General features: G+C 46.3%; 1 protein-coding gene across 2 annotated transcripts; it reads left to right on the plus strand.

The window, feature by feature from the left end:
* On the plus strand, window positions 1-13,483 carry klhl20 (kelch-like family member 20). Of its 2 annotated transcripts, XM_079347816.1 has the most exons (14): window positions 1-132; window positions 1,628-1,691; window positions 2,292-2,549; window positions 2,646-2,754; window positions 4,140-4,346; window positions 5,372-5,530; window positions 5,623-5,717; window positions 7,236-7,351; window positions 7,676-7,859; window positions 7,939-8,082; window positions 8,787-8,920; window positions 9,005-9,213; window positions 9,330-9,436; window positions 10,123-13,483. In XM_079347816.1, exons 2-14 carry the CDS (start codon window positions 1,669-1,671, stop codon window positions 10,205-10,207), a joined length of 1,830 nt encoding a protein of 609 aa, XP_079203942.1. In that variant the 5' UTR covers window positions 1-132; window positions 1,628-1,668; the 3' UTR covers window positions 10,208-13,483. The 2 variants fall into 2 exon arrangements, with proteins under 2 accessions (XP_079203942.1, XP_079203941.1); XM_079347815.1 differs by lacking the exons at window positions 1-132; window positions 1,628-1,691; window positions 2,292-2,549 and having other exon boundaries at window positions 2,647-2,754; window positions 10,123-10,227; window positions 10,262-13,483.

The raw sequence follows: 13,483 nt of genomic DNA on the forward strand, positions 1-13,483 counted from the left end.
AGTTGCGCTTGGCATTTGGCATGCGCATAAAAAATAGCGAAGAAGAAAAGCAGCAGCGTTCAACCAAAGGTTTTAAGATTGTAAACATTAGCGACCCGGGGGACTTCTGCGTGGTTGGGATGGAAAATTAAGGTAAAAACACAGCTCTGGACGTATTTAATTCTCTTTTATTAAAGTGTTAGGTCCTCTAAATCTACAGGAAGTTAGTTTGTGTTGGCTTTTTCCTCCCAGTTTATCAGAGAAAATGGTTTCTAACTGGGATACCGGGTGGACTTTTAAAACCCGAACACGTCGGCTCTGCTCAGGAAAACCTTTATGTTTATGTAAAGTATTTCTCTATCCTTCTCTATAGTTAGTTTAATGTTTTTATTCAGTGATTGAGTCTCCTCATAGCACCGGGGCTAGCATTAGCACAACTTGTTAGCTCACTTAAAGACTTTATTTCCCGGCCTAAGGTCATCAAATGTCCTTAAATTACATCTGTCATCTGATTAAACTAACTCTTCTGTGTCCTGTGAGTATCATGTACTCTACCTGGGACTTAATCCTAACCACAACATTAGTACTACAGATAAGCTAACAGGCTAGCCTCCTTCTTGTATATGAGCAGCTCCTGAACATATAAACAAACATTTCACCTTCATTAGTTTAGTTTGACAGGAATACAGACTTCATATAAAGGAAGGTGTTAACGTTATTGAAAGAGGTAGCGTGAGCAGATTGTGTGTCCTCACATTAATAGTCCTGATCTGTGATAAAACCCCAGACAGACACACCTACACACACACACACACACACACACACACACACACACACACACACACACACACAAACATAAACACACACAACACACAACACAACACAAGTCATTTGATTCCTCTGATGGTGAAATTCAGATTGAAACAAAGAGAAGGAACTAAATAAAGATGTTTTAAAAGCGTTTTATACACTTCATGAGACCTTTTTTTATTTGCACCCCCTTTTGGGTCCAGATCCAGTTTTGGGTCCAGACCCACCGGTCAATCACAACTGGACCAGTACGTACCCACTGATTGTTAATGAGTAGTTTGACGTGTCACTGGTTGTTTGACCTAACATCCAAACGCTTCCTGTCTTTTCAGCTGTCCTGTCTCCAATAAAAAAAAACCTTCAGACGAGACAGTTCAGAGTTCTTACACTTCAGTTTAAAAGATTGAATTTGAAAACCTGACAGCTGCTTTTCATTTTCAGAATGGTCTTTTATTGCCAAGTACATTTACTGTTTGTCTCAGTGTAAAGGTGCAAATGGTGTCCAAGAGAAAGTAGCACAACAAAACTCTCATTCACTATTTCAGTGGTTAAGAAACAGGTAAAGCAGCACCTGTGTGAGGCGCTCATGTTTGTTACAGGTGTGTCGCTCTTTAAAGCTGTTCATAATTCAGATCATCTGAAGACCGGCTTCATGGTAGACCAGAATTTCATGAATGAATGTCAGTGGAGGACGAGCGCTGTGTTGCTTCTCTGTGAGGACGCTGAACGTACATCCTTTCCTGTTGTGAGAGAAGCCTCGTGTACAGGAAGTAACCCCCCCCCCCCGGCCGGCTCCAAACACATCTGATGTCTGAGTTCTTGTTTGTCGTCTTGACAGGTTGACCTGAAGCTGTTGGACCGATCGTTGATCTTCAGTGCATGGACTCGAAGCCAATGCGCAGGTACGTAAAAAAGAATCTCCACCTGTGTTGTTAAAGCCAGCAGGATGACGAGCGTCTGTCTGTCCCTCGATGGTAAGAACTACAAACCAACCTGAGCTTGTAGTTTAACTGAGGCCCATCTTTTCTTTCAAACAAACTTCACTTTAGGTCTCTGTTTTAGGTGTTCGTGTGTCGACGCCGCACTGTCAGACAAATACAGAGAGTGTTTTAGGAGTCCATCGATTATAACGCAGGAAACGTTTCAAGTCTCAGGTCGGATTACCCCCATGATGTCATCAGGATTATATAACTGACACGTTAGAAAAAGGTCATTATTACAAGTCGTGGGGTGTAAAGACGTTTGACGTCAATCTCTGTTATTTAAAGAAGCTTCAGATCCTGGTGTGAAGAATAACCTCTGTTATTGGACCACGGCAATATTCAGGAAGTAGCTCCTCTCTAACGTTAAGACTCCCTTTCCGTACGGGGATTTGAACCAGCAACCCAAGTCTCCACAGCTGGAGCTGAAGGAATCTTCGTTGTTTTATTTTGTTAACGATCTTTCTGATTTAAAAGGACATCATCACTCACTGTGTCGCTGCTGGTCTGCTTGACCTTTAGGGCCACCAGCGCACGCCAAGACGCCACTGGAATGGACATCACCAGCCGCTGCACTCTGGGGGACCCCAACAAGCTTCCTGAGGGGGTCCCCCAGCCTGCGCGCATGCCCTACGTCTCAGACAAACACCCCCGGCAGACCCTGGAGGTGATCAACCTGCTGAGGAAACACCGGGAGCTCTGCGACGTGGTGCTGGTGGTGGGCGCCAAGAAGATCTACGCCCACCGTGTGATCCTCTCGGCGTGCAGCCCGTACTTCAGGTAACGCAGCCGCTCGGCACGCACGCTCCTGATCTGACATGTGACATGTTTTATTTTGAAGGGGCTTCACTGAGATCTGTTCGTGTCCACCTTCAGGGCGATGTTCACCGGCGAGCTGGCGGAGAGCCGGCAGACTGAAGTGGTTATCCGTGACATCGACGAGCGAGCCATGGAGCTGCTCATCGACTTCGCCTATACCTCACAGGTCAGAGCTCGTGTGTCACAGCTGTTTGGATTCACAAACCTCCCACACATTTAGTTCATCCACAGCCCGACGCGCCCCCGTGCCCCAACGTGCCCCCGCGCCCCGACGAGAGGGAAATCACAATCTGAATATTTCTAGAATTCATGAAACATAAACATCTTCTCCACCTTTCAGTGTCCTGCTCAGTGTGTGCAGACACACTTACAGAAGCCTGGAAGGTCGGTTAGTTGACCAGCGGGGTCGAGTCGGCCGTGTCTCAACAGGAAGCTCGATCCCTTCAGCTCCTGCAGCTACATGCCTGATGTGTCCTTGAGCAAGACACTTTAACAACAAGTCTCTGCTTCGTCAGCGGCGTCTGAACGGTCGACTTAATGACGTGCTGTGATTCGGGATGTAAAAAGGAATCGTGACGCAGTTAAAAACCGATTCAAAGGTTTCAGTGTTCGAACCTGTCCTCTGGAAAAAAGGAATAGCAAGACGATCAGGAAGCAGCTGCAGAGCAGCCTGGTTGGAATAATCCGGCGTCATCCCGGCAGGTGAAGCAGAAAATGAAAGACAAAAAACTGAGTGACAATAAGAACTAAACACAACCAATGTGATGCAGCGTTTAATAAAGAGCACAAGGAGAAGCTCCAATCACCTCCAGATTCTCTCAAAGTAAAGTGAGTCATTGACCAGCCCTCGCTCTGATGTCAGAGTTTGATTCAGTCGCTTCGAGGCTGTTTATAAAAAGTTTTCAGTTCACTTCATCTGCATGTCAACTCTCTCGCTAATGAATCCCTTTATGTCCGCGGGCTTCCAAAGAGAAATAATGCACTTCTTCTTCTTCTTCTTCTGCGCCTTACTAATCGTATGACGCAGTTTAAAAAATGATGGTGATGAGCGTGAACGCAGGAAGAACCTCAGGAGCATGAAAGGCAAGATGACACGTTAACTTTTAGCGGCTCTGCATCGAGCAGCTCAACACGTAGCTCATCAGATCTGTCCCCGTGTGAGTGAATGCTGGGTAATTAAAATCATAGACATGTTTGTCTTTTAAGAGTTTTCTCTTTGTGCCGTAAAGCTTCAGAGACATTCAAGAGCCCCTTGTTCAGTAAAGCTCCTCACGTGTCATGTCTAATGTTCAGACTGAGTGTCATTTATAATCAGATTTGAAAGCTCAGATTTTCTACCTTGTTAAAGGTTTTTAAGTTCGTTGTGCTCTCCCTTTAAACTCAATTATTCTCTTTAATCTGTTTTTTGTACAAAGTGAAGAAAGTCTGTCAGAGTGGAAAACAATATAGAGCAGCTGTTTCTCCAACCAGAGCTGAGTGTCTGTGTGAGGAGACAGTTTCATGACCTTCCACTACACATGACGAGTCTCTGATTAATATTTTTTTTCCCAGGTGACTGTCGAGGAGGGAAACGTCCAGACGCTGCTCCCCGCCGCCTGCCTCCTCCAGCTGGCTGAGATCCAGGAGGCGTGCTGCGAGTTCCTCAAGAGGCAGCTGGACCCGTCCAACTGTCTGGGCATCCGGGCCTTCGCAGACACGCACTCCTGCCGCGAGCTGCTCCGCATCGCCGACAAGTTCACCCAGCACAACTTCCAAGAGGTAACAGCAGGTTCCAGTCACGCGCATGGAGGGAACGCTGACATCTCTCGTGTGGTTCACAGTCTGTGTTTACTGACGACATCAGCTCACTCTTCCTCCTTCTTTGTTTTCCTGCACGTCTTTAAAGCCTTCCTCAGGCTGTCGGCTCACAAAGCGTTTTTCACATATTCGACTTCTATAGACTCCTGGATGCTTTCAGGAGGACTGCTCACATGTGCAGCTCACAGCAGGGAGTCTCTGTCATGAGAGGAAAGAAAAGTGTCACATGATCATATTCTGTACGAGCCAGAGAATTTAAATAATGTGAACACGCAGACTGAGAAGAAATGATTGAAGGTAGGTTATGATAAGAGCACCATAGATCTGAAGTTCTCCCTCTGAAGGAAGGATTTCATGTGTCCTGTCTGCTCGGACCTTTACAGAGCTTCAGAAGGAAAAAGCATCCAGATCCACGTTCTGAAGGTTTTGGGTTGAGAGTGTGTTCAGGTGTTTCAACTTTTACAAACTCAGTGCTCTGATGAAGTGTCACTCAGTTTGACCTGGAGGGGAGGCGGGGCTATGTTGAGCCACCCTTTGTTGCTAGGATACGGTAAAAAAGAAAAAAAAAAGACGAAAAGACCAAATATTTTGGAGCAAGGCGTCATTTCATGAAGAAGCACATGGGTGACGTGGTTAGACATTTATTGAAAAGTGAATTTAGTGAATCGTTACGTTTCATGAGAATTGTGTTTGAAACAGATAATTAAAAATTAGTTTTACACATCAAGTGTGATATCTATGAGCGACATTATACAACAACCGAGCATAAAAGAGCAGCACTTTCTCTTTGAAGGGAATCACAACATCTATGCAGCTATGTTAGTTAGCAACAGAGCTATGATTGCTGATCATTCTGCTTTAGATACGATCGATCAGGAGTGTTTCAGACTGAACAGGCGATCTTCTTCTAAAGAGTCGTGTTGTGTACGTGACCACATGCAGGATGTGTTAGATCAGATTTACGATCGCTCGCTCTGCTCTCTCAGGTCATGGAGAGCGAAGAGTTCATGCTGCTGCCTGCCAACCAGCTGATCGACATCATATCCAGCGACGAGCTCAACGTGCGGAGCGAGGAGCAGGTGTTCAACGCCGTGATGGCGTGGGTCAAATACAGCATCCAGGAGCGACGGCCGCAGCTGCCCCAGGTACGTGACCGAGGACGAAGCCAACGAGCAAACTCTCTGGTTCCTGTCATGAGACGTCAGGAGGACTGATGTGGACTTCCTGTGTTCTGTAGGTGCTGCAGCATGTCCGCCTGCCCCTGCTCAGCCCAAAGTTCCTGGTGGGCACCGTTGGGTCGGACCCGCTCATTAAGAGTGACGAGGAGTGCAGGTGTGTTGGACTAGCATCGTCATGCTCTCTGCAGGCGTTCATTTAGACCCGGTCAATGTAACCATGCCAGAACACGACGCATCGGTTTAGCAGAGAAAAGAAGAAAACGGGACAGGAAGTCCCGTTTATTTTCAGAATAAAACACTCTGTGTTAATGCTTTAGACAAACAACGTACTTGTGTTTTGTTTCTGTGTTTATAAGGTTAATATAGAGTTTTATACCACATCATATTCTCTGCAGGCTGAGAACACAGCTGTAATGGACACGCAGTTCACGCCACGTGTTTTTGGCCTCCTGTAACTAGGGATGTAGGTTACTAGGGAAGGTACACACGCACCTACTGGACTCGTTCTGATTGGTCAGCTGTCAAAGAGGCGCTTAACGTCACACAGCGCTTTTCTGAAAAGTTCAAACAATTCATCTGGTAAAGGCGGCATCCTGTTTTCTTTGTCCGTACGTTTTTGTAAAAAAAGGTGCTGGCGGTTGAAAAAAGAAGTCCAGTGTGATCAAGGCGTGAGGTTGTCAAAATATTCAAGAGTGAGCGAGACACGATGTTGAACATAAAGCTGAGATGTTCTGTTCGGACTGTTTCACTGTGGATACTCTGAAGAACTGTGAAACATTGTCACTACACTGCCTTTAATCCTCTGCTCAACAAATACAGAGGTTTAGTTCAAAGTTCTCATTTATTCATCTTGCGAGGGGAAATCAGAGTGGGGGGGGGGGGGCTTCTCAAAGCGAGTGCTCCTGAGCTGTTGGAGGGGTTTGTTGCTTTGCTCAATGACACCTCGGCAGTACTCAGGAAAATAAACAGGCACCTCTCCAGCTACCAGCCCAGTTTCCAGATTTGGTCGTCACAGGTCCCTGCAGGCTGAACTGTGTCCGAGTATCATGTCATAGTCGCACACAGACAGATCAGAGCAGAGAGACAGTGATGTCACCAGGACTGTTGAGTGTCAACTTCACAAACGCAGACGTCTTTAAATCGTCCTGAACGAGGCGAGGCAAGTTTATTTCTATAACGCTGTTCAGACACGAGGCCATTCACAGAGTGAACAGACGGATCGTACATCGTTAAAAGACAGAAGAATGTGAAAGTACTCGATAAGGGAACACCTGTCAAAGACTATTAGGAAAGGAAGAATGTGTTTCAGTGTATCTGTAGTGAAAGCCTGAGTGAATAATAAAGTTTGAAGGAGCTGATTGTGGCAGCAGTCCTCGGAGGAGAATCACTGCAGACTATAAAAGAATCTTACTGCGGCTGTACATCCATCATGTTGATGTTGCCTTTTATCACTCTGTGTTGTTTTGGTGAAGCTTCCCAACGTACAAACTGCAAATCTGAGCTGACAGAATGAATGAGGTTAGGTGTCCAGGAGGTCTGTTTCTGTTGCCGTGGTAACGGAAAGGGTGTCAATGTTTGATTTTCACATGGTGATGACTTTGATATAAGCGTCCTTTTTGTTGATGAAGATGTTTCCGGAGTTTCACTTGACATCATGTGTGTCTGTTTTCAGAGACCTGGTCGATGAAGCGAAGAACTACCTGCTCCTGCCTCAGGAGAGGCCGTTGATGCAGGGCCCCAGAACTCGGCCCAGGAAACCCATCCGCTGTGGAGAAGTTCTGTTCGCCGGTCAGTGTGCGCCGATTTGATAAATCCGCCTTCAAGAAGCAGAGTGGGACTTTCTGGAACAACTCGTCAACTCACGATGAACGCCACGAGCGAAAACACGTCTGTCTGATTTCTTAATAAAGTTCAGACTACAAGTGTTGCTGGATCTTTTCGCTCTCTCCACGCACCGTGGGAGGTCGGCGAAGTTGTGCCAGGAAATCCCACTCTGCTGAGACGCACCACGAACACGAACCTCCTCCAGCAGGAGCGTCGAGCTCAACGCTCGCCGTGGTGATCATTCTCTGATAACATCTCCTCCGCTCTCGTGTCTTACTGCTCCTGTAGTTGGCGGCTGGTGCAGCGGCGACGCCATTTCCAGCGTGGAGCGTTACGATCCTCAAACCAACGAGTGGCGGATGGTGGCCTCGATGAGTAAGCGGCGATGTGGAGTGGGCGTCAGTGTTCTGGATGACTTGCTGTACGCCGTGGGAGGTCACGACGGCTCGTCCTACCTGAACTCTGTGGAGAGGTGAGACACGTTTTTATTCATCTTTTTAATCAAGAAGGAAAAAAAGTTTAATTTTCTCTTTTTCTGATCTCGGGTGCAGGTACGACCCGAAAACCAATCAGTGGAGCAGCGATGTGGCGCCCACCAGCACGTGTCGCACCAGCGTGGGCGTGGCCGTCCTCGGAGGTTATCTGTACGCTGTCGGCGGACAAGACGGGGTTTCCTGTCTCAATATTGTAGAAAGGTATGAAACGTGTTCAGCTGGAACATGAAACACTGAGAGGTAAACCAAGCTCAGCTGAGGATTTACAGGAAGTTCACAAGCCGCCATTACTGCGATCTGAAGAACAGATGTTTACTTGTAACGTGACCATCGATCCTGCGGCGCTCTGAGCGGCTCGACCAGTCGGGACAAACTGAAACGTGGGCGTGAGCAGTACACAAGAGCAGAGCTTGAACACACATCCTGCTCGGAGGATTCTTCAGTCGAGGATCAAGAACTGTTTGATCAGAGAGAACAAAGTCTCCGTGATGGCTCGTTCTCCAGGAACGCCCTGCTGGATTCTCTTTAAAAAAATCCCAAAACACCAAATCAGTCGATGAGTGAAATGATCTGATTTTAATATCGATGAAGCTGTGAGGCGTCCCAGTTTGTAGGAAGCCTTATATCACACAGCTCTTTTCTCTGTTTCCTCATAATCAGGAGCTCTCATGGGTTTTCAATCCTGCCAAACATGCTGCAGTCACATCATCACACGACGACTTCGCCCGGTGGTTAGAGCGACACCACATGGCCACGCCCACAAATCCATCGTTGTATCTGTTTTCTCCAGAAAAAGTTCTGATGAATGAAATGAAGTTCCATGAATGATCCGAGAGTCGGAGCAGATGGATCCATGACGTCTGACTGACTCTTTGATTGTTGACGCTGCTCTTCTCCGGCTGTAGATATGACCCGAAGGAGAACAAGTGGACTCGTGTGGCCTCCATGAGCACCAGGAGGCTGGGCGTAGCGGTGGCTGTGCTGGGGGGTTTCCTGTACGCCGTCGGAGGGTCTGATGGGACGTCACCGTTAAACACAGGTGCGACACTGACTCGACTCCAGAGGGTGGAGAAGAATGACGCTGACGGATGAGGTCACTGTTTCCTGTTTCTCTCTTCCTCAGTGGAACGCTACAACCCTCAGGAGAACCGCTGGCACACCGTGTCTCCCATGGGAACCAGGAGGAAGCACCTGGGCTGCGCCGTCTACCAGGACATGATTTACTCTGTCGGAGGGAGGGACGACACCACGGAGCTCAGCAGTGCGGAGCGATACAACCCCCGGACCAACCAGTGGTCTCCTGTCGTGGCCATGACGTCCAGACGGAGCGGGGTGAGTGTGTGTTCATATCGGATGATGAAAACATCCTTCATATATCTGAGTCATGTGATCAGCTCTGTAAAGAAGTGGATGCTGAGATAACACAGTGTGTGTGTGTGTGTGTGTAGGTGGGCTTGGCCGTGGTGAATGGTCAGCTGATGGCAGTGGGAGGCTTTGATGGAACGACGTATCTCAAAACGATAGAAGTCTACGACCCGGACGCCAACACATGGAGGTAAGTGCACCTGTGATGTAACGCTGTGTGATGACATCATCACAGAGTTCAGTCTAATCCCACATCACTCTCGGGCCTTCGACCTCGACACGTTTGCAGCCGACCTCTTGAGCGGAGCGCACGGTGCAGGAGCCGCGTCGCGTCTGACGAGTTACAGAACACGGCACGAGAACAGTTGATGTGAACTGAAGGTCAAAACAAGCGTGTTGATTTGTTCAAACTGCGAGCAGACTTTATGAAGCTAACGTCGCCCAGGCTATGCTAACGTGCACGCAGACACTGGAGGTTACTCGCTTCCTTCGTCATGCCCGGGTCAGTGAAGAAGACCAGAGCTTCGTTATGTTGAAGTCACCTTTAACTTTCAGCTTCTGATCCTCTCTGAGAGGAGGGATCGTAACGACCGCAGCCCTCTGACTGCATCAAACTACTTCCTGTCTGAGCATCAGTGAACTCTTAGAGCTTTAGATAGATTTTAGATTGAGACAAAAAAACAACAGTCCGTACAGATAGAGGGTGTAACGTAAGTGGGTCACATAATCATGGTTAATAAGCACCCTTGAAATTTATGCTGAAGTATCGACACAAACGAGACTCATCCCTCGTCCTTCTCCTTTCATTAAATCATTCTTCTTCTTCTTCTTCTCTCCGTGACGTCACGCACTCTAACATGTCTCGCCTCTTTCCAGGTTGTACGGAGGAATGAACTATCGCCGGCTCGGTGGAGGAGTGGGCGTCATTAAAATGACTCACTGTGAATCCCACATCTGGTAACACTAGCTCCTCCCCCCCGTCTCACACACACACACACACACACACACACACACACACACACACACACACACACACACACAGATGGTCATACTTCTCTTCACACTGCGATGGATGCCTCCTAAAGAGACACTGGGATTCATTCGGGGGATGAGAAAGCCTGACGGGGGACGAGACATTGAACTCTATTTCATCCCGCCTCCACCCTGAGCTCATTCAGTTTTTTTTATTCCGGTCGTCGACATCGATTGACCACGGGCGCCGTGAAGTCCACAGAGAGCAGACAACCAGCGAGTACCGTCGGACCGGAGCGTCCTGTTTCTGGAACATTTGATTCGACGCGTGTGACGAGCTCATGTGTCTGAGGATCAAGAAGTTCAGAGGCATCGGGTAATCAGAAGAAGGTCATTCCGAGTCTTTATGAACACACTCCTTCGCTTACACTTCAAACGGTTTGTCACCCCCACCTTCAGTCAGGCTGCAGACACGTCGACTCCAAAAACTGGACATCACATACTGTGAGTGTGTCGGAGGTAACTCCAGGCTCCCTCCATCTTTTTCCACATTTCTTCAGGCTTCAAAACACGAACCTTGTGAGCGGTGGCAGTTTAGTCTTCGGGCCTCATGTCGTAGCATTAAACAGTAGAGCTGTGTGTGTGTCGTCACAATAGAGCAAAATATATCCAGTAATTTATTTCACGAGTAAAGATCTCCACGATCTGTAGAAGGATGATGTCACCACTCTGCTGCTCAGCACCCTGTCGGCTCGATTTCACCTCTGACGTCTGTGGAAGAGAAGTCGACGCTCGGTGTCATCAAACGTCCTCGCTGGTTTATTTCTGGCTGCGTCCTTAAAGCCTCCGTGTGTTCATTTTAAAACGTCTTCAGAACAATAACTTTCTCGGTGTTTAGTCGTGAGTCCCCAGATGGAAACACTTGAAGCACTGCGGTGATACGTCGTGTCTGTGTAATGTCGACACGATGCAGGAAGTGCACACTTGGCGTTTACCACGTTGAAGTTGTTGCTTGTGGAATAACAAATGACCGTAAAGTTTAAATTCCCGTCTTCATCAGACGCATGCTCAGACTTCAACTGTGTCTGTATTTGTTTTGTTTTTTGTTTTTTATTGTCAACAAATCTCTCAAATGTGTTTTTCACCTGCGCTGGTCTGAAGCCGGTTCATTCCTTCTCAAGTCTTAAAATATGAACTCGTTGGTCAAACGTTTAAATGTGTGCGTGAGGAACATGTCAGCGTGGCTCCTTCATGTTGTCTGAGTTCCTCGGCTCACTCGGATGACTTTGATCAACATGATGGTTGTTAGTGGAGACTTTTGTTGACAATAAGAAACATCTAGAATACCATCTGTCACTCTGTTCAAAGAAACTGTAAAGAACGACACTGTTTATAGTCGAGGTCAAACATGGAGCCAGTGATCGACTGAACAAAATGCTTTTGTTGAAGTAGAGCGAGCAGGCGGAGTCTTTAGACCTCGATGCAACTCATTCAGCGTCACGTAGAAATGTGATAACCTTTGTAAATATTTTATAGCAGAACTGAAGCGATGTTTCATAAGAAGAAGTGGTTTATCTCTGGATGATCCAATGTTCATATGAGGTTCTTTCGACCTACTGGTGTTTCCGTATCCAACACTGTGGAGCGCTCAAACACCCGAAGACTTTCTTTTTTTCTTTTTTTTTATAAACTCTAATAACATCTGTGTTAAAATAAACAGAACTGCATTCATGTTAAATGCTCCACACTTCTTGTTTCAAAGTCCTTCACAAAGTCAGTTACATGCTAGTTGAGTATTTAAAAACTACAAATAAACATCCCATTGTTTAAAAACTACAAATAAACATCACACAGTTTAGAAACTACAAATACGTGTCACACAGTTTAGAAACTACAAATACGTGTCACACAGTTTAGAAACTACAAATACGTGTCACACAGTTTAGAAACTACAAATAAATGTCCATCATTGGTCCAAATGAATCGAACTCATAAGTGTGTATGTTATTAAAGAAAGGCTTCGTACTAGTCAGTGACTGGTGTGTATCGCTTGTGTGTGCACACTTCAGACATTGGTCCACTTTTATTACTGATTTATCATCACATACAGTATGGTGTAATGGCTCCCCCTGCTGGAGGACAGGCAGAGTGCAGCACGGATGCGAACAATCATAAGACCCTCTGCAGATTTCAAACAGGAGAGGAAACAGACAGTGTGAGGATGAAATCGCTCAGAATTGATTGCACTGTGATTGGAAACGTATTTACGATTTTATCTTCTTTGTTTTTTTTTGTTTTCATTTATTATTTTCTTGTTTGGGGTTTTGAACTTTCCAGGTAAAAGAAAGCTTGTAAATCTTCAGAGGTCAACGTGGACGTTTTGACATTTCACTGAGAATGAAGAAATAGTTTAATGGACGCATCACAACAATGACTCGACCTGCTTTGTGTCACACACAGTTCATCACAGTTGTGCACTTTATATATTGCGTGTGACAGCAAGGTGGCGATGATACAAGGCTGCATTATTGAAACCACAGCTGAGCGGGCATGCAGACGATAGACACCGTCTGACTGTGCAGTTATGCAAAACGTGTTGAAAATGAAGAACATGTCTTGGGATGTTTCGTGTCATGCAGATTACTTCACTGAAATTTCCTCAAAAAAATGTTTGCTTAACACAAACTGATGCAGTGCAGCCGACTGTGTTTGCTACTTCTTGAAAACTCTGCCAAGGATATGTTGCTATGTTTCCACTGCCATCGAAACCCCACTCAGTTCAGGAGACGATCCCTGATGTCTGTGAGAGCTCAGAGTTTAAATCCCTAAAAGATTTAGTTTTTTCTGCTTCCATGAATCAGATGATCCAATGTGTGTGTTTGTTTTATCTTAAAAAGATGGACACTTCAAACTTGCAGCTAAAAGCTCAATTTCCCCCCAAAAAGAACAAACTTGTATGAATGAAAGTCAAATCGTCTCATTCTGGGTTTCGGGGTGTAACACACAAACAGCTCGGATCTTACTATGCTGAATGCCGACTGTGACACTAAATTTAGTTTTTCATTCAATCAGTAATCTTGTATTTGGTTTTCCCAAACTGAGTGGAGTTTCTTTTTTTAAAAGACGTAAGCTACTGCTGATGCATTGTGATGCAGTGTGTCAAACGCGGCTGTGATCTCTGGTGTTTGTTTTCATCTCTCAGCAGCCGTTACGGATCAAACTGTTCACCATGACAACCATTAAAGTTTTTTCTCTGGAAAAGAAA

This window comes from Symphodus melops, assembly GCF_947650265.1.
Source record: "Symphodus melops genome assembly, chromosome: 7".
NCBI lineage: Eukaryota > Metazoa > Chordata > Actinopteri > Labriformes > Labridae > Symphodus > Symphodus melops.